The sequence below is a fragment of the Ahaetulla prasina genome, chromosome 3, assembly GCF_028640845.1.
Source record: "Ahaetulla prasina isolate Xishuangbanna chromosome 3, ASM2864084v1, whole genome shotgun sequence".
NCBI classification, from domain to species: domain Eukaryota; kingdom Metazoa; phylum Chordata; class Lepidosauria; order Squamata; family Colubridae; genus Ahaetulla; species Ahaetulla prasina.
Window position 1 is genome coordinate 49702805 of NC_080541.1, and position 21238 is coordinate 49724042.

At 41.2% G+C, this 21238-nt stretch overlaps 1 protein-coding gene across 4 annotated transcripts in view; it reads left to right on the forward strand.

Moving 5' to 3' along the window:
- ALKAL1 (ALK and LTK ligand 1) overlaps positions 1-21031 on the forward strand; it is a 43779-nt gene extending 22748 nt beyond the window's left edge. The window contains exons 3-6 of one of the 4 annotated variants that reach the window (XM_058176789.1): positions 12045-12098; positions 14132-14212; positions 17669-17745; positions 20137-21031. In XM_058176789.1, the coding sequence (XP_058032772.1) occupies positions 12045-12098; positions 14132-14212; positions 17669-17733 (200 nt within the window). In that variant the 3' untranslated portion in view covers positions 17734-17745; positions 20137-21031. The other 3 variants (XM_058176788.1, XM_058176792.1, XM_058176790.1) reach the window with 3 other exon arrangements.
- Positions 21032-21238: the final 207 nt, after the last annotated feature.

Consider the following 21238-nt stretch of genomic DNA (forward strand, 5'->3'; position numbering starts at 1 on the left):
TGCGAAGCAGTGCCATAAATCCGTGAACATCGTTTAGTTCTGGTGCACGTTCATTGTGTAGTTGAGCTATCCATTCTGAGGCTAGCCCCACGTTCATACCATCCGAGATGGCGTTGATTAGGCTTCTTTCTGATGGGTATTGATGTCTATATTGTTCAACGTAAGCCTCAATTCTGCTGAGAAAGTAAGCCAGGTGGTGTGGATTCCCATCAAAGGTTGGTTTGAAAGGGGGAGGGGCTGGGTGAGGGAGTGCGGGTGGGTTTAGCTGGCCTGCTTGTGGTTGAAGAGGGATTTGGGGGACGGCCGTTGCTGTTGTGGCTGGTTGCTGAGTTGTGAAGGGGGGTGGAATTCCCCCTGGCTGCTGAGAAGGAAGTCCTTGAAATGCTTCAGTTGACGAGGCAAAAATCGGCCTGGGGCCCCCAGGAATGAAAGGTGCTGAACTGGCTGGTTGCCATTGATATTGGATCCACCCTTGTCCAGGATAAAATGCCCAACCAGGAGGAATAGAAGCTGCTGGAGGCAGCGTAGGCCTCTGTTGGCAGGAAAAGTCAATTGGAGGGGGGAGTTGCGATTCCCCCAGGCCCCTGGTGCTGCCTGAACTCCCTGCCGTCTGAAGGAGGGAAGGGAGGTCCTCCTGCGTTCATCGGAACGGCTTTGAGCTTCAGTAATTTCTCCCTCTCTGGTGGGAGGGAAGGTGAATTTAGGCTGAGCTAAAGGCTCCCGAGGTGGGTGAGCTGAGCTTATACGAGGCCTCACTTCCAAACGCTCAAAAGTTTCAGGGAGGTCTAATAGGGACTGGGATTTCAGGGGGTTTCTCAGGTCCCAATCCAGTGACTCTCCCGATTCTCCGGGTTTTACTGTCCTCCAGTGAGGTTGAGAAGAGGGAGGGGGCTCTCCATTCCTTCCTGGGGAAATGTTTTCTCCCGAACGACAGCTTACCCATGAATCGGAGTCTTTGGGCCGTGCTCCAAGCTGACAAGCAGGCTCTACCACTTCGGGTTTTTGAGTCATATCTTCCGATGGGAAGTAGGTGATTTCAACTAAATCGTCAGATTCAAGCTTCTGTGCTACTTCCACGCTTTCAGCTTGCTGCTCTTCCATCTTCGCTGGGTCTGTGCACCGCTGTGGAGGTTGCGGAGGCTGGGGCCCAGCACCCCCTAACGGGCCCCCTCTGAGCGGAGGAGAGGGTACCGTTAGCAAAAGAAAGTTAGGAGTTTTGGAATAATGTCAAGGTTCCAGAAAAACCTCTTCTGCATAAAAAAAACTCAGAAGCCATTGTTTTTCAGAGTTCTTTACTAGCATGAGGAAACTGGCACACGATGAGTGAAATTCCAAAACTGAATTTCCGGATTCTTTTCCCAGTTATACAAACCCCAAGAGTCCCACCCCACTGACCCCTTTGGTGGTCACATGTCCCACGTTCTCCCAGTTCATTTGAATATCTTCTTGCCACTCTTCCTGCAGATGTGAACACCATCCAACCTTGACCGGTTGAAGAATGTTACCATACCCCTCAGCCCCCCTTCTTCCCCTCAGGGGAAAAATATGGCAGCGTCTGGAACCCTAAAGTCTAATATGGTTTCCAGGCCTGAATTGAAAATGAATACAACAATGGCGAGAGAATGGAAAGAGAAAGTAGAGGGATAAAAGTAGGGGAGAAGAGAGAAAGGAGAGGGAAGAACTGAAGAAAGGGAAAAGGAGAGGAAGAAACAAAAGTAGGAGAGAAGGTCAGAAAGGGAGGAAGGAAGGAGGAGTGGGGGGGAAAGGAAGGGGAAGTTGAGAAGGAGAAGGAGTGGAGGAAAGAAGAAAGTAGAAAAGGATAGAAGAAGGGAGGGAAGGGAAAGAAAGGAGAAGAAGAAGAAGGATTGTTGTAAAATAAGGGAGATGGATTGGTAGAAGGGCAACCCCGAGTATACTCAAACTTATTAGGATGAAGAACGAACTAATATGAAAGTTAAAAAAGAATATATATGATTAACAATGGATAAGATAATATAACTAATTGAAATAATGTTAAGAAATTAGGATTTGAGGGCGGATGGTGATACAATTTATATAATAAGTATAGAAGTATTAAGACAAGATAAAAAAAGTAGGAAAAAGTATATTTTGGCAGAAATTGAAACTATGTAAAGTGTATTTGGATATGATAAATTGTATAAGAGATGATTCGGTTAATAATCTGTTCATAAAATATGCATGTGAAAGAAAAAATAAAACTTGTTTCAAAAAAAAAGAGAGGCGGTGGGAGAAGTTTAACCTTTTCTGTCGGGCTGTTCACCAAAGCACCTGAGGGTAGAACAAGAAGCAATGGGTGGAAACTGGTCAAAGAAAGAAGCAACTTAGAACTAAGGAGAAATTTCCTGACAGTTAGAACAATTAATAAGTGGAACGACTTGCCTTCAGAAGTTGTGAATGCTCCAACACTGGAAATTTTTAAGAAAATGTTGGATAACCATCTGACTGAGATGGTGTAGGGTTTCCTGCCTGGGCAGGGGGTTGGACTAGAAGGCCTCCAAGATCCCTTCCAACTCTGATGTTATGTTATGTTATGTATCACTATTTGCATAGATATAAATCCAAAGGTTATTTTTTCATAATCAAATAAGTTTCAGAAGAGTTTATTTTTAGTCATATAATAGCAGTGAAGGTTTAAATTCCCTCTTCAAGTCTTCTGAACTTTATGGAGCAACCTCTTCCAGACTGGAGGTTCTTAAATCATCAAGGTCATGAATACTGTGATTTATATATTTATATTAATAAATAATAATTAAGATAGATTCTTCTGCGCATGCGTCAAGATGGCGCGGTGACGATCTTCGCGGTGCGGTCCGCGGCCTTTCCAGGGGGTCTGGGACCGAGAGGGGGGTCTTTTTTAGCTCTCCGGTCCCAGACCCTTCCGGCGGAACATCAGAGGAGGCGTTTGGACTGAGGCCCGCCGAGCCGCGAGCCTCGGAACAGCTGACAGGCTCGGCGGTAGGCTCGGCGGTTTTTCCCTCAGCGTCTCCTGGGGCGGTGGTTGTTTGGCGGTGGGCCCGGCGGCCTGGCGGCTCCCCTGGTGGCTCCTTTGACGCTATTCGGTGGCGGCTCTGCCCGGACTCGGCGGCTCTGCTCCGGCGACCCTGCCCCGGCGTTTTTTGCTGCGGCCTGCCTGGGCAGGGGTTGGACTAGAAGGCCTCCAAGATCCCTTCCAACTCTGATGTTATGTTATGTTATGTTATGTATCACTATTTGCATAGATATAAATCCAAAGGTTATTTTTTCATAATCAAATAAGTTTCAGAAGAGTTTATTTTTAGTCATATAATAGCAGTGAAGGTTTAAATTCCCTCTTCAAGTCTTCTGAACTTTATGGAGCAACCTCTTCCAGACTGGAGGTTCTTAAATCATCAAGGTCATGAATACTGTGATTTATATATTTATATTAATAAATAATAATTAAGATAGATTCTTCTCAGGGGTCTGGGACCGAGGGTTTTCGATCAATGCCTGAGAATGGCTTTTCCATCAATACCAGAGAGGAGGAGAGACGAGAAGACCGACCGCTGAGTGATAGTGGCGGAGGGTCAGATGTTGCCATCTGGAGGGTTTCGCCCCTCGGAGGAGGACTCAGAGGTGTGGCTGACCCTCTTTTAGATCCTCGGCAGCTCGGCCTAGGACTGTTCAAGATCAGGCCTGGAGCAACTGGGTATGGAGTCCCTGACATCAAGGCCCATATGGACTGACTTTAACACCAACTGACTGACTTGATGGAGAATGGCTAGTCATCTGTACCTGGGGCAAGTGGGACCGTTCAGGTTAGAGGGCAGAATAACGGCCCCATGGAGCCCTGGAAGTCCACGGTTCATCTCGCCAGCCAGAGAGCCTAACCTTGCTATAATAACTGCGCTACAATAACACCTTGACATTTTGACCGCCTGGATGGACTACTGACCGTTTTGTACTTTATTTATTTATGCGAAGATTTTCAACGCGGACCTTCTTGCCCTGCGAGACTCCTCTCTCAAGAGGTCTGGCCTCCACATTATCGAGGGCACATCTTGAGGACGGGTTTTGGAACCCCGAGAGATGGCATGCGAAATCTAGGAGGCTTAGGGATTTTAATGAACTCTTTAGTCGTTTTTATTGGGGGATTTTAAGGGAATTTTAAGGGGAGGGATTTTAAGGGAATTTTAAGGGGAGGGATAGGGCGGGTGATGGGGTAGCCCGTCGGGGAAACCAGTTCCAGCGCATGCTCGTGGCGACTATCAAATGGGTTCGGAGGTTAAGGGGGGAGTGTGTTCCTTTGTATGAGGTGAGTCCATTTGCACGGTAAGTGGGAGGGGCAGATATGGCGGAAGGGGGATCGATCGGTTTAGGGGTCACGCGTTCGATGTATACAGGCGATGGCGTGCCCCGATCCCCCTGACTTCTCCCGTTCCCCGGATGGTCAAGATCCTCAGAGCCTGGGCCTTCGTCTGATGTTATGCAACGCACGGTCCGTGGCCAATAAGGCCCCCCTAATACATGACCTGATTCAGGGGGGTGCCACGGATATTATAGGCGTTACGGAGACCTGGTTGGGCACTGAAGGGGGTGTCCCCCTGGTTGAGATGTGCCCACCGGGTTTCCGTGCATTCCATCAGCCGAGGGCCCAGGGTAGGGGTGGGGGGGTGGCGGTTGTTATTAAAGAGAGTCTAGAGCCGAAGGAGGCCACTGTACCTCAGATTGCCGGGTGTGAATCCCTCTTTGTGAGGTGGGGTCATAGATGTCAGATGGGCTTGCTGGTCGCGTACCTGGCTCCTTGCTGCGTGACAGCCGCCCTGCCCGAGCTTCTGGAGGTGCTTGCCGGGGTGGCAGTGGAGACCCCCAGACTTTTAGTCATGGGGGACTTTAACTTGCCATCTGCTGGCTCGTCATCGACAGTAGCTCGGGAGTTCATGGCCTCCATGACAGCCCTGGACCTGACTCAAGTAGTTGATGGCCCTACTCACATTGGGGGAGGCACACTGGACCTGATTTTCATCTCTGGTCAGTGGTTGAAGGATCTGGACTTGAGAGATATAGTCACAGAACCTTTGTCATGGTCAGATCACTCCCTCCTTCGCCTGGACTTTCTGACCGCTACCCAACACCGCAGGGAGACGGAACCACTACGTTGGTACCGTCCCAGGCGCCTGATGGACCCAGAGAGGTTTCGGACGGAGCTTGGGCCATTCCCTGAGGATCTGGCTCACGGCACGGCAGAGGAACTAGCCGCAGCCTGGGAACGGGCTGCGGCTGGGGCTTTAGACCGTGTCGTGCCTCTGCGGCCTCTGACCCGGCGCAGATCCCAACCGGCTCCTTGGTTCTCCGAGGAGCTGAGGGGGATGAAACGCCGGAGAAGACGCCTAGAGAGTTCTTGGAGGTCCAGCCGTTCAGAGGCTGATCGGACACTAGTTAGATCCTATACTAGGACCTACCTAGTGGCACTGAGGGAAGCGAGGCGTTGCTACGCCTCCTCCCTCATTGCGTCGGCAGATAACCGCCCAGCTGCCCTGTTTCGGGTGACCCGCTCCCTCCTTCACCAGGGGGAGCGGGATGACCCGTTGCAGGGACGTGCTGAGGAGTTTAACGGTTATCTATACGATAAAATCGTTCAGCTTCGAGACGGTCTGGACCAGAATTGTGGCGATTCGGACGGGACGGCTGAGGGCGGTCTTGGTGATATTGTCTGGGATGAATTTGACCCTGTGGCTCCCGAGGACATGGACAGGTTGCTGGGTAGATTGAATGCCACCACGTGTTTACTGGACCCGTGCCCCTCCTGGCTGGTGCTGGCCACTCAGGAGGTGACACGAGGCTGGCTCCAGGGGATTACGGGCGCTTCCTTGTTGGAGGGAGTCTTTCCGGCCGCCTTGAAAGAGGCGGTGGTGAGGCCCCTCCTCAAGAAGCCTTCCCTGGACCCGGCTGTTTTAGGTAATTATCGTCCGGTCTCCAACCTTCGCTTCGCGGCGAAGGTTGTAGAGAGTATGGTGGCATATCAGTTTCCCTTGCACCTGGAGGAAACTGTCTATCTAGACCCGTTCCAGTCCGGCTTCCGGCCCGGTTACAGCACTGAGACGGCTTTGGTCGCGTTGGTGGATGATCTCTGGAGGGCCAGGGATAGGGGTTGTTCCTCTGCCCTGGTCCTATTAGACCTCTCAGCGGCTTTCGATACCATCGACCATGGTATCCTGCTGCGCCGGTTGGAGGGATTGGGAGTGGGAGGCACCGTTTATCGGTGGTTCTCCTCCTATCTCTCCGACCGGTCGCAGACGGTGTTGACGGGGGGGCAGAGGTCGACCCCGCGGCGCCTCACTTGTGGGGTGCCGCAGGGGTCGATTCTCTCGCCCCTTCTGTTCAACATCTATATGAAGCCGCTGGGTGAGATCATCAGTGGCTTCGGTGTGAGGTACCAGCTGTACGCTGATGACACCCAGCTGTACTTTTCCACACCGGGCCACCCCAATGAAGCTATCGAAGTGCTGTCCCGGGGTTTGGAAGCCGGACGGGTCTGGGTGGGGGGAGACAGGCCCAACCCCAATCCATCCAAGACGGGGTGGCGGGGGATGCCGGCATCCCGGTACAGTCAGCTGAGTCCACGGCTGACTGTTGGGAGCGAGTCATTGGCCCCGATGGAGAGGGTGCGCAACTTGGGCGTTCTCCTGGATGAACGGCTGTCTTTTGAGGACCACCTGACGGCCGTCTCCAGGAGAGCTTTCCACCAGGTTCGCCTGGTGCGCCAGTTGCGCCTTTCTAGACCGGGATGCTTTGTGCACAGTCACTCACGCCTTGTGACGCCTCGCCTGGATTACTGCAATGCTCTCTACATGGGGCTCCCCTTGAGGGGCATCCGGAGGCTTCAGTTAGTCCAGAATGCAGCTGCGCTGGTGATAGAGGGAGCCCTCGTGGCTCCGTGTGACACCTATCCTGCGCAGGCTGCACTGGCTACCTGTGGCCTTCCGGTGCGCTTCAAGGTGTTGGTGAACGTCTTTAAAGCGCTCCATGGCATAGGGCCGGGCTATTTACGGGACCGCCTGCTGCTATCGAATACCTCTCACCGACCCGTGCGCTCTCACAGAGAGGGACTCCTCAGGGTGCCGTCGGCGCGACAGTGTCGTCTGGCGGCGCCCAGGGGAAGGGCCTTCTCTGTGGGGGGTCCCGCCCTCTGGAACGAACTCCCCCCAGGACTCCGTCAACTTCCGGACCTCCGAACCTTTCGTCGCGAGCTTAAAACTCACTTATTCATCTGCGCTGGACTGGGTTAGTTTTAAATTTATGGGTTTTTTAATGGGTTTTTATTCTAAATTTTAATCTTGGCCAATTCAATAAGTTTTTTAACTGTATTTTAATTGTATTTATTGTATCATTGTGTATTTTAATTGGCTGTGAACCGCCCTGAGTCCTTCGGGAGAAGGGCGGTATAAAAATTTAAATAATAAATAAATAAATAAATAAATAAATTAAAGAAGAAAAGATTTTTCTCTTGTTTATGTCTACATTTTACTGCTAATGATAATATATATGGAGAGCCAAACTAGAAGCAACACAGATGCATTGACCTGAATCATGAACAATCTCAGCTGCCCTTTTGCGGTTAGAATAGAATAGAATAGAATAGAATAGAATAGAATAGAATAGAATAGAATAGAATAGAATAGAATAGAATTCTTTATTGGCCAAGTGTGATTGGACACACAAGGAATTTGTCTTGGTGCATACACTCTTGGAGTACATAAAAGAAAAGATACATTCTTTAAGAATCATAAGGTACAACACTTAATGATAGTCATAGGGAACAAATAAGCAATCAAATCATATTAGGAAACAATCAATATAAGTCTTAAGGATACCAGCAACAAGGTACAGTCATACAGTCATAAGTGAGAGGAGATGGGTGATAAGAACGATGAGAAGATTAATAGTAATGCAGACTTAATAACTAATTTGCCAGTGTGATGGAATTATTTGTTTAGCAGAGTGATGGCATTCGGGAAAAAACTGTTCTTGTGTCCAGTTGTTCTGGTCTGTAGTGCTCTATAGTGTCGTTTTGAGGGTAGGAGTTGAAACAGTTTATGTTCAGGATGCAAGTTCAGGGAATTCTGAGACTTGAATGTCATCAGTCTAAGGTAGTTCCTAGCTTTCTGTTGCAGCAGCTACAATGTGGAATTCCATATGAAGGATGGTATATTTGTCTTTTGGTCCTCTAGCTTTCCCTTGTCTAGTTACGATATTGGACTTTTTGTAATCAGATAGTTTTATTTGGATTGAAAAAAACTGACTGAGAAGGCTGTCCAAAACATTTGAAGGAAGTTCAAATTTGAACAAAGCATCATTTTGAAATATTAAAATAGTTGTGTTTTTGTGAACAAATTGGTATACTGTTTTGAAAGCTATATCTAGTTGTTTGTGCATATATATGCAGTAAAAGCAGTACTTCTGCTGGGAAAGTTATTGAAGTGAAATGACTGCACATGTATATGGAAATATGCCCATTTTTCTCATAAGAATTTAATGGAAAGAAGATTATTCTATCAGAAAATATTCTGCTGAATGCACATATCCCTTCTCAACTGATAACTTTGTAATTTCTTTTTTTCCCATTGTGATGGCAAAAATAAAAGATTGAAGAAGAACAATTTTTTTCCATTTTAACTATTGAATATTGCCTTAAAGCATGATGAGGGATACAAGAAAAGTTAAAACTAACTGTAGGTTTTTTGCTATAGTTTTTATTTCTTTCAAATGTACAAAAAAAAAAAAGAAGTGTACTGGCTCATAACAAGTTTCCATTGCAAATTCTTTGCACTTCTTACTGGAACAAATATCTTTCAGCTCTATCCAAATGTGTCTTTTGTTCAATAAGCCAGATGGCTGAGAAGAACCACAAATAAGAAGCAACTTTCCTAGAATGAATAATTAAACCATCTGTATAAGAAATAATTAGTGATTATATAACCAGTGCGAAATTGCCATGTTTTTATGTTGAGATTAGAATTTATTTAATTCAATGCTCGATTTTTACAGAAAATATTTTGTCATGGTTATGAATGGCTTTAATCTATTTCAAAATAAACGTACAGAATATATAGTATACGGAAGGCAATATGTATCCAGTTGTTGCTCACCAATCTTCTCCCATTAAATACTGTAAGCTGCTTCCCAAATAATTAAATGAACACATCTATGAATCTGGAATTAGATTTATTTTATTCCACATTAAGACTTGTGCATCATTGTTGTGAAAGAGACCTTACTTCTTCCCCTTAGTAAGTAGTTTGTTTGTTCCTAATAGGGAAACTAGAGAGAAAATGAGTCTTTGATCTATGATTCTCTTTCCACCAGCTCTACAAATGCAACATTTGAGGGTTCAAGAAATTATGTGACTTCTTCACAAGCATTACTAAGTATTTGAGATACAAATGGGTAGAATAATTTACATATCATTAAGATATTTCTCAAGTAGTTGCCAGGAGAAATGTAAAAAAAAAAATTAGTGAAGTCAAGGTAAATTAGTAAACATGAGGGTGATTACTTGTGATATATGATGTATTGTAATCTTCTAAGCAGAGTCATTTGATCCAGTAAAAATAGAACAGAACAGAATAGAATAGAATTTTTTTATTGGCCAAGTGTGATTGGACACACAAGGAATTTGTCTGGATGCATATGCTCTTAGTGTACATAAAAGAAAAGATACCTTCATCAAGGTACAATACTTACAACACTTAATAGTCATAGGGTACAAATTTAAGACTTAATGATGCAACACTTAATGATAGTAATAATAATAATAATAACAACAACAACAACTACTACTACAGAGTTGGAAGGGACCTTGGAGGCCTTCTAGTCCAACCCCCTGCCCAGGCAGGAAACCCTACACCATCTCAGTCAGATGTCTATCCAACATTTTCTTAAAAAATTCCAGTGTTGGAGCATTCACAACTTCTGCAGGCAAGTCGTTCCACTTATTAATTGTTCTAACTGTCAGGAAATTTCTCCTTAGTTCTAAGTTGCTTCATTCCTTGATCAGTTTCCACCCATTGCTTCTTGTACTACCCTCAGGTGCTTTGGAGAACAACCCGACTCCCTCTTCTTTGTGGCAACCCCTGAGATATTGGAACACTGCTATCATGTCTCCCCTAATCCTTCTTTTTATTAAACTAGACATACCCAGTTCCTGCAACCGTTCTTCGCATGTTTTAGCCTCCAGTCCCCTAATCATCTTTGTTGCTCTTCTCTGCACTCTTTCTAAAGTCTCAGCATTTTACATTGTGGCAACCAAAACTGAATGCAGTATTCCAAGTATGGCCTTACCAAGGCATTATAAAGTGGCACTAACACTTCACGTGATCTTGATTCTATCCCTTTGTTTATGCAGCCCAGAACTGTGTTGGCTTTTTTAGCAGCTGCTGCACACTGCTGGCTCATATCTAAATGGTTGTCCACTAGGATTCCAAGATCCCTCTCACAGGTACTACTATTGAGCAAGGTACCACATATACGGTACCTGTGCATTTTGGGGTTTTTTGCCTAAATGTAGAGCCTTACTTTTTTCACTGTTGAATTTCATTTTGTTAGATAGCACCCAATGTTCAAGTCTGTCAAGAGCCTTCTTGAGAGACAACTTGAGCCTATCTTCTGGAGTGTTAGCTATTCCTGCCAGCTTGGTGTCATCTGCAAATTTGATGAGTTCCCCATCTATCCCCTTGTCCAAGTCATTGATGAAGATGTTGAAGAGTACTGGGCCTAAAACAGAGCCTTGGGGTACTCCACTGCATACTTCCCTACATGTGGATGTAGTTCCGTTGAGGACAACACGTTGAGTGCGGTTGGTCAGCCAGTTACGAATCCATCTGGTGGTGGTGCTGTCTAACCCACATTTTTCTACTTTATCTAGTAGTAGGTTATGGTCTACTTTATCAAATGCTTTACTGAAGTCCAAGTAAATTATATCGACAGCATTCCTCTGGTCTACTAATTTTCATAGTCATAGGCTACAATTAAGCAATCAGAAAAGAAGCTATATAGTTCTCAAAGGTTTTCATGAAAATTAATTTAGATATGACATTCAGCCAGACAGGTTTGCAGGATATCTTATTTCCATTCAGACCAATTTTTATGCCTTTCAGAATTTCCTCTTCCTTTACCCCACCATCTATTGATAAAACCTTACATATTGCTTTAGGGTCCTATTCATTATAAGAAGCCCCTTGAAGAGTGATCAAATGTATGCAGACCAATAATGATCTGTACCCCAGGCAGCATTGGTAGGATCACAGACATCCTTTCTTCTGATACGTGTATATACCAATAATAACAATTCAATTTTAATTTATCTTCTCCCTCCTTTTCCTTCTTCTGTGATGCTCTCTTCCTGTCTGTGCATGAGGTTCTATAAATAATACTATGCTTTGTTAACATAAAGTTTTTGAATTATTCGGCAAAGAAATGTATGCATAGGGATATTTTCCAAGTTTAAATATAGCATATACTAAATAAATAAAAACACCTGGTTAAAGAAATAGTACTTATATCACCATATGTCAGAAGCTGTAAGTTTAAGATAGCTTTGAAGTTTATTTTTAAAAACCCTATCCGTACTCTGTCCTGGTTCCTATACAGAATAAGTTGTACCCCATCTGGCTGATTATTCACAGCAATTGCTAGTGAGGCTCACCTCCAACTTCACTTTCCTAGATTGTCTCCTCATGAGAGTGGTAACATTTCATACACACACACAGTTTTATGCAAGGAATCAGTACTTTTGCTGGAGATAAAGGAGCATCTTTCTATATGCAATGTTTCTTTTGTAGAGAATTCTTATACTTGCTATTCCTGCATTCAATGAGTGCCTAAAAATGTGTACATTAATTTTATTTTGATTTTTTTAGCTTTGCAATTGTTGATAGAAAATGGAAAATAAAACAGGTTTCTTAATAAGTTTTATAGATACACATATTTTAAAGCATATTATTATATTTTATTATTAGTGTCTTCTATTGTTATTATTGTCTTATGATATCTCTATTTTTTCACAGAGGTATTTCCAAGAGATTCCAGTTTAAAAGACAAATTCATCAAACACTTTACAGGTAAAAGCTGTGGAAAATATATGGAGCTGTCCATGACATCATCCGTCCATCCGTTCATCCATCTTATATGATTGCCCATCTTAGTTAATTACTCTGAGTTCAGAAAATATATTATGATTAATTTTTTTTAAAAAATATGTTAAAAAAATAAAAATAGTAAAACTAATAAAAAACAAATATTAAACACAGACAAGAGGCAGGCCAGGGATCAAAAAAGATAAGGGGCTAAAATAAAACCTAAAATTTAATTGAATTATAATCCAAACTCATTTAAATTCATACCTTTTTGTTAACATGATTACTTCCATGTATCTAAACAATACTCTTGATATTTTTTTTATGTTAACTTATAGTTGTTTGCTACTCAGAGTCATTGTTTGGGATGGGTGGCTATATAAATTGAATAAATAAATAAATAAATTACAATTTTAATAGAATGAAAAAAATTCCATAACCTGTAGCAGCATAACCTGTGAACCTGAAACCTGAAATTGTTCTTTGTATTTGCACAAATTCTGGATTACAAAAAGTTTCTATAAACAAATTCAACTCATTTCAGGGAGATAGGGACTGAAGGAGCTAAACTATATTATCCCACTTTTATTATTTATTATCCCACTTTTATTATTTTTATAAACAACTCAAGGGGGAGAACATATAAAATATTCCTTCCTCCTCCTATTTTGCCAGAACAACAACCCTGTGAGATGAGTTGGGCTAAGAGAGAGTGACTGGCTCAAGGTCACCCAGCAGGTTTCATGCCTAAGGTGGGACTAGAACTTACAGTCAAAAGAGTAACAGAAACATACAGAATAGTATATGTCAAAGAGAAAATACATGTTCTATCCCCAAATTAGACATATAAGTTGGCAAGTAATTATCATTTATTGAATTTGCTTAATTAGTACCTTCTGATAATTCCCTTCTATAAGCAAATTAAAGAAAACACAGTGCCTGTCTTGATGTCGAAAAATGACTTCATGTCTCACTAAATACCACTTCTGCTCTTTTTGTTCTTTACCACTCCATTGTGTAAAGGACTTGGGACTGTTTATCTGTTTGTTAACAGTTATCCCTTTATCTACAGTGGCATGATTTTCTTAAAACAAAAAGGATGGGACCAAAGTTGGTAGAAGCAGAGAAGCCAAACCAACCGGAAAAAAAAAATAAGAAAAAGAAGAAGAAGAAGAAGAAAAGATTATTTTAAAAAATGGGAAAGATCAGTAAGAAATATGTAGAGAAAAACAAAAAACCAATAGAAACTCTCAATGGGTATCCACACACGAGATACAATCAGAAAGCAGCTTGTTGCTGATTCTCCATTCAAGGGTCCTTCATTTTCTTTCCCACTCATATGACCAAAAGCAGAGTGATTTTAAAATACTTAAAGCTAATTCCCTGCATGCTTTCTTTGCCTTCTAATTCCATCCAACCTCATGGAATATTGGGGAGAAATTATGTAAAAGGGCTCAGAACTCAGTATAATATGGTAGTCCATCATCAAGAGGAGAAGTCGGCTAAGGAAAGATGTGGTTTAATAATTGACAGCATAGACTGAGGACTGCAGAGAAAAACGTTCAATAAGTAATTTTTCCAATGTGACCCCCTGCAAAAAGAATTTGCATGTTGTTAGCTGTTTCATTTTAAATCTCCCTCCTTCTTTCTACAGCTCTACATCACACCAGCCATGTGATGTAGAGCTATAGATCTAGATCTATAGAGTAAATGCCTTCTATTTCATACAGACAAATATATGATCATAGCTGGTAAAGGGCTTGGAAAGAATTCCAGAAATCATGTTTCTGCATGCTTGTAGCTCTTGTCATTTTAATTTTATAAGTTTTATAAAAATGATAAATTATATGTAACCACGTCAGAAGATTATGTAGTATTGTATTTTGAATAGAGAATGCAAAATAAGTGATCTTAAGCAGATTAAAAATGAATCAAATATAGGTAATTAAAAATGATGATTTTTCTTATTTGTGTAATGTTTAAAAAAAAAACCAAAATTATTATGTGTTATCAAACAGGTCCTGTCACGTTTTCAGCTGAATGCAGTAAGCATTTCCATCGCCTATATCATAATACACGGGATTGTTCAACACCAGCTTGTAAGTTACAACTAAAATTAAATTCATGTTTCACAATCCTGTCTCTAAATTGAGGCTCTTATTATAAGACTATTGCACTACCCTTGTTTGAGACAGTATGTGTATACATTTGCTATTATCTGCAAAATAACTCAAATCTGTAATAGTGGCTAAAGCAGGTTATTAAATTTATTGATTTAGTGATGATGGATGGAATTATACACTGAATAAGTATGTTTAATTATCAAAGTCAATGGTATTGATTACTGATTATATTTGATCACTCATTTTTGAGAATCTATTTTCTTCTCTCTCTTTAACAGTTTATCCAGTTGGGGCCTTTATTGTATAATTCTCTACTCATGAACAATGAAATTTTATGGGAAATTCAATTTCCATTTGTAACCTTTCATATTTTAGTCTTCTTTTCTTATGACAGAAAATTGGTTGATGAAAGTAAAATGTGCAATGTATTTTCATTAATGTATAGGAGGGATTCTATCTCCCTGTACTTAGCAAACCAGCCATATTTATTGAATAATTAATTATATTAAAATTATATTCAAGAATTTTGTGCTAGACATTTGTGCCTACCCTAACCAGATCTGGAGAGGAAATATTTTATCCTTATAAACACAGAAACCTGTTGTATCTGCGCCCCCTGAGCCGGCCCTGCTGCCAGAAAGTGACTTGGAAAGTGAAGGGGAAGGGCTGTCAGGACTTACCTCAGGAGCACCGGCTCCCCTGGCTCAGCTCCAGGAGCCAGAAGCAGGCCAGGTGGAAGAAATAATGAGGCCTCCATCCCCTGACTCTCCGCCCCAGGCCACGCCTCCAGACCCAGCTGACGGCAATCAGGCTTGGTTTCGTAGCCAGGAGAGGAGGGAACAACAGAAGCAAGGGTGGGGCAGGCCTAGGAAGTGCTGAGTCATGGAGCCACACCCCACAGGATATAAAAGGCAGCCAGAGCTGCTGTGTCTCTTTGTAACAGGCAAATCCACTGATTGACTAGAGCTGAAGTTTGTGACAGCATCATGGAAGATAACGAGGGCTCTTGGCAGATGCTGGCTCTTTTGCCGCCAGAGCTGATAGTGCCGGATAATTAATCATTTGGACGGAGGCGGAGGAGGACAGAACAAAACCATAGTTTTTTAACCTAGAAGAAAAGGTTGAATAAAATGTGTTGGGGAGGAGTTTTTGCAACATAGGAAGACTGCTACAGAATTTTCTAATAATGGGTCTTGTTTACAGTATTTGTAGGTCAAAAAGTAGGATATTAAAAAAATAAAAAAACAGATCAAATAACATATAGAAGAAATTTTTATCTGAATGGGAATTATATTGAAGACTATTAGTATTCTACACACATCTGGTTTCAATTTAGTAGATGGATTAACAACTATAATATAATTATTCAATAATAAATATTATACAGTACTAATATTCTTCAGTACTGACTTTTTGGGGGAGGGGGTTGGAACTGGCACTTGACCAGATCTTTTCCAGACTTTTGACCACTGCTGTTTTTCAATGCTTTTATATATGATTACAAATATATAAAAGAAAAATAACAGAAAAAATAACTTGTGAAAAGTGTAGATTTGAAACTGATAATATGTAGTTATTAAGAGTAGACAACTAGATGGTATGTAATCAATCTGGGTATAATGCTGTAGCCTTAAAATGTTCTTCTTATTGGACTGTTGTTCCTATTTATATTAAAGAGAATCACTTTTGAGACACCATATAGAGATTTCCATTGATTGTCAACTGATACCTAATAAAAGTCAATCATTTGATCACTTGCTTTTTAAAAAAAATGTGGCATCCTCAATTATATTATAATGTAAATATTGCAATTGAAAGTCATTAACCCTTTTTAATTGAAAAAATAGAGATAATTTAAATTATTGTAACTTTGCAGTTACTTTAGTACAGTGGTGGGATTCAGCCAGTTCGCACCTATTTGGGAGAACCGGTTGTTGGAAGAAATCTTATTCTGGTTTTTTCCATTTTACAGGACTAATCCTATAAGGAAGGCAGGAAGGAAACATTCTGGTGTTGTTTCTAGCCTAATCTTTATTGCCCTGCTTACAGAAACTGCCTCTCTGGTTAACCCTTATTACATTGTAACAGCTAAGGCAAAGCACCCATCAACGTAAGTGATGTTGAATTGGCCACGCCCACACAGTCACATGACCCTGAGCCATGCCTACCCAGCTGGTCATTAGGCAGAGAACCGGTTGTTAAATTATTTGAATCCCACCACTGCTTTAGTAGGTCTGTGCTAAATTGTTCATATCAAACATTCTCTGTTTAGAACAGTCATTTTGGAATGGTTCTTTACCAGAACTATATATGTACACTTTGTAGGAATGCTGAATGAAGAATGAATGCAGACAGAAATATTCCTATTCTGGGTAGAAATTTTTTGGGAGGAGATGGGGATGGTTAGAATTAAATAACTATGGCCAAGTCTTCATAGGAGGGAGAGAAGTGAAAGGAAGTTATTGAGAAGATTGAAAGTGAGCAGGTTATGTTATACTGTGATATCATAGCAGCTGAGGAAAAAAGGTGACACACTGCATTGTTTCTGAAGTGAGGGAGAGAGGGGCACCAGCATTGCCCTAAATGCCCTGTAAATTAATTCAGAGTTTTCTGCAGATTTTATTTCTGCCAAACTTTGATCAATCCAGAAATCAGAATTCTGAAGTTGTTGTGACCTAGGCTTACTGAGTCCTTACAAGACACAATTAGTCCCAAACAAATCTATTTTATTGTAACAGCTGAGAATTATTTTCATTCCCAGCTGAGTCCCAATTAGTTGCAAAACAAATCCTTCAGAAGAAGTCCTTTGGGATAATCACCAACCTTTATTTTTGTTTTGACACCCTGCCAAAAGCCTTAATTGGCAAAGCCCATGGAGTTCAGAAACAAACAAGAGATGCCAACTGGAAACAGAGTTAGCAACGATGCTTTCCTGCAAAAGGCTCCAAGTGCCTTTCCTTCTCTTTTAAGCCTTATGGTGGTGGTGGTGGGGGCAATCATCTCCTGGCCTTAGTCCCAAGTCATCCCTTTTGCTTGAGTTGCTCTTGCCTTCTGGCAGCTTTGTGCATGCGTGCACTAGGAACAGGCTCCTACTGTTCCTCTGCCTCTCTCTGCTGTCCGACTCTGGGGGCTCCGGAGTCTGCGCATCACTCTCAGATGGCCCTGGCCTAATCTCTGCCTCCGACACAGAGCCCTCGTCCAGGCCTTCCCCAGACTCCAAGACTGGCCCATGTTCTTCCCCAGCCTCCTCATTGTCGAACTCTGCTGCCAGCTCCACAGGCCACAACAGAAGTGTACTTTCTATTTGTACTTACATTTATGAGCATTTTTGAGAAAAACCTTTTCTATTCTGAAATTATACAAATGTTCTCGTCAGGCTTGAGCTACATATTGCTAATCAAAACTAATAATTTGCTTCTGTCATATTCATAGATTATAAAAGATGTGCAAGATTGCTGACAAGGTTGGCAATGAGTCCACTGTGCACACAGTCATAGGAAGACAATTAGGTAAGCATTTATTTAAACTTTAAATAGACAAATAATTAGTTGGATCATCTTAACTATTTTTATCAGAAACCAATCAATAGTCAGAACAAATTGTTTATACTGAATATTGTTGGCTTCTCTATATCTTTTCTTATAGTAGTTCCAGTTAATTTTATGTGTGCATCATAAAAGTCTATATGGGAGCCAACTTGACATAGTTCTATATCAGGGGTGTCAAATGTGCATCATCATGGTGTCATCACATGATGCATCATGACTTTTCCCCTCTTCGCTAAAATGGGCATGGGTGTGGCCAGTGCATGATGCATCTGGCCTGCAGGCCGCGAGTTTGACACCCCTGTTCTATATCATGATTTTTTTTTAAAAAATGCATAGAACACAATAAGCTGATAACAAACGAAAAGGAGATGGTGATGGCTGCCTTCATGGTTTAATCACAGTGAAAATAATAATTACCTATATGCTTCTGAATTCGATTCACTAACATACCAGTGTTCAGAGATTATAAACTTCTAAAGATTCAATGTTAATATTGCATGCTCATCGTACATGAGTCATGAATCCAGTTAAAGTCCTGGAACCAGAAGTTCCATGCACCCAAAACCACTTGGTTTTACTAGGATTCAGCCATAGTCTTTTCCCCCATCCAGATCTCTACAGCTTCCAGGCACTGCGACAGCTTCACATGGGTCACCTGGGATGGAGATGTAAACTTGAGTATCATTGGTATGTTTGGCAGTACCTCATCCCATGATGGCAAATTATATCACCCAGTGGCTTCATGTAGAGATTAAAAAGGAATGGAGAGCATACCAAGCCCTGGAGCACACTTCAAAGAAGATGCTATGGACCAGACTTCCCTCTGTACCCAGCCCAAAAGAATACCATGGTCAATGGTATTGTAAGCCACTGAGAGGTCAAGAAGAGCAAAGATGGATGCACTATGCCTATCCTGCTCTCGCCAGAGATTATCCATAAATGTACCAATGCTGTTTCTGTTTCACAACCAGGCCTGAAACTTGACTGGAAGGGGTTTAGATAATCTGTTTCCTCCATGATCATCTGAAGCTGCCAAACAATCCATCTTCTGTATCATCTTTCCTAAAGAGGGAAGATGGAAGTGGGTGGAAATTGTCCAGACAGGTGGGAGATGACTTTTTTAAGGAGGGGGTGAACCAGGGTCTATTTATTCCTCATAGCAGGGTTGTTGTTGTTTTTTTAACTGAAGCACCCTTGCTATGATTGGAAACTATCCTGCAATCTACTAAAACACTCTAACATAACTGTCTTCAAACTCGTTGACTCATGTATGGCTCTGTCAGAACTAATACATACACTGTGGAAAAATGACATACAGCTTTTTCAATGATCAGACATAGTGTGAGATGGATTAGAGGAGTTATTAGGCAAATTAATTTTGATCTGCATTGTAAGGGCCTAACTTTGGAGAAGCCCTGCTAAATATTACTATTTAGCTGATTTTGGCTATCTTGGAGCCTAAGCAGAATTGAAAACCATCTATGACAGGGCTTTCCAACCTTGGCAACTTTAAGACTTGTGGATTTCAACTCCCAGAAGCTTTGCTGGCTGAGGAATTCTGGGAGTTGAAATCCACAAGTCTTAAAGTTGCCAAGGTTGGAGACCCCTGATCTAAGAAATTTAGAACTGGGGCTATAATAACAACCTGAAGAAAGCACCATCCTGGAAAAAAAGCATTAATAAACCATTTCTGCATCATGGTTGCAATAGGGCTACACGGATGTGTCCATATACAGTAATCACCAGGAGATTTTAACTTTTGACTTGAAAACAGGTTCACATTTTACTTGTCTCTGGAGACATTTCAGAAGTTTCATTGTCCTTGAAGTTTATCAACCAATTTAAATGACTAAAGTATCTGATATGCTCTCACTGCATGCCATGAGTTTTCTTCTACACCATTTCAGAGCTGAAAGAGGACAATTTATTGGAGGAAACTACTGATATATTATATTTGCTGATGTTGCAGCAACAAATATTTTATAACTTACATATTGCACTAATATGTAACCTTCTTATTAAAAAAGTGACATTGTAGCAAAGGACTCGTCACCTAATTTACATGTAGGTTGGAAAAAGGATGTAAAAAAATATATCAAATTTTGTATGCAAATTCGTGAATCTTGGAAAAAGCCCATTCAGGAGAGATTGCTCTTCACAAAGTTGTTCATATTCTGGTTCTGTGCTAACTTTACACACATATTTAATCTGTGATGTTTCTCCTACCTGCTGAATATTGAGTATTGTGTAATGTAGCCATAGTCTGAAGGAGTCATTTTACAATATAGGAATAATTCTATAACATATCTTCTTTTTCTATTGACTATCATTATTGATTTATTATTAAATTAGGTGGATACCTCGATGATGACTGATCTTTCAGACATTCTTGCTAACACTGAACTCTGATTTGCCGAGAAAGTGCCTTGAAATCTGCCCCAAGACAATAGAGAAGATATTCTGTGCTTTTTGATTTATAAATGTTTGGTACTAGATACATTTTATTTTCATATATGTTTGATATTTCAAACCTCTGTGAAAGGAACATATTTTATTTGAATGTGTAAATTTGCTGCCTATATCTCAAATCAGCCAATTTATTTAAATATTTGTATATAATGACTACTAATATGCTACTTAACTGTTTTAAATATATGCAGGGAATTAGTTGATATTTGTGTTATCTTGTTTCATTGTATTTTATTGCTCAGGCTCTTAATTTCATTATTTGCACTAACTTGAAAATCAGAGATCTCTGTAACTGAAAAAGCTGCCAAAGGAATGGTTTACTTTCAATAGAAATGTTTTATATTATGAAGCTTTGAATTAAGTGTATATATGTTTCCTTGCGTGCAATATATGTGTGCATGTGTGTATGTATATTTTGCACATCTGAGCAAAATGCACACAAATGCTTTATGAGGCTGTTCTGGATTACCATCAGTTACATTTGTACTGGCACTTAACAAAAATAATTATAAATAATGTAAATATAAAAGACTGGAAGACTGTAATGCAGCTTTAATGGAATAAAAGCAAAATTAAAGGTGTTAACAGTTTATGTTCTTATTGATAAATTTCAGATATGAGAAAGCATAGTGAATTTGAGTATTACTGTAATAATTATGGTGTGATACTAGGTTCCCTACTTTCTACAGCTATCTCAGATTTAAGTGTCTTAATTTTACATACATATAAGCAAAGGGTAAAGGTTACAATGCAGGGCTATAATACATAATATAATATAATATAATATAATATAATAATAATATAATATAATCAATGACTGCATTGAAATGAATAAATTCTTAAAGCCTGTCAACAAAGAAATGTCTAAGCATTTCACGTAAGAAACTAAGGGTCCAATAGCTATAAAGGAGAATACTCGTAGTTCAGAGTTGAAATGAGAGGTCCTTGGTGCTCTCTGAGCTTGCTGTTTTTTTGCAGATCTTTC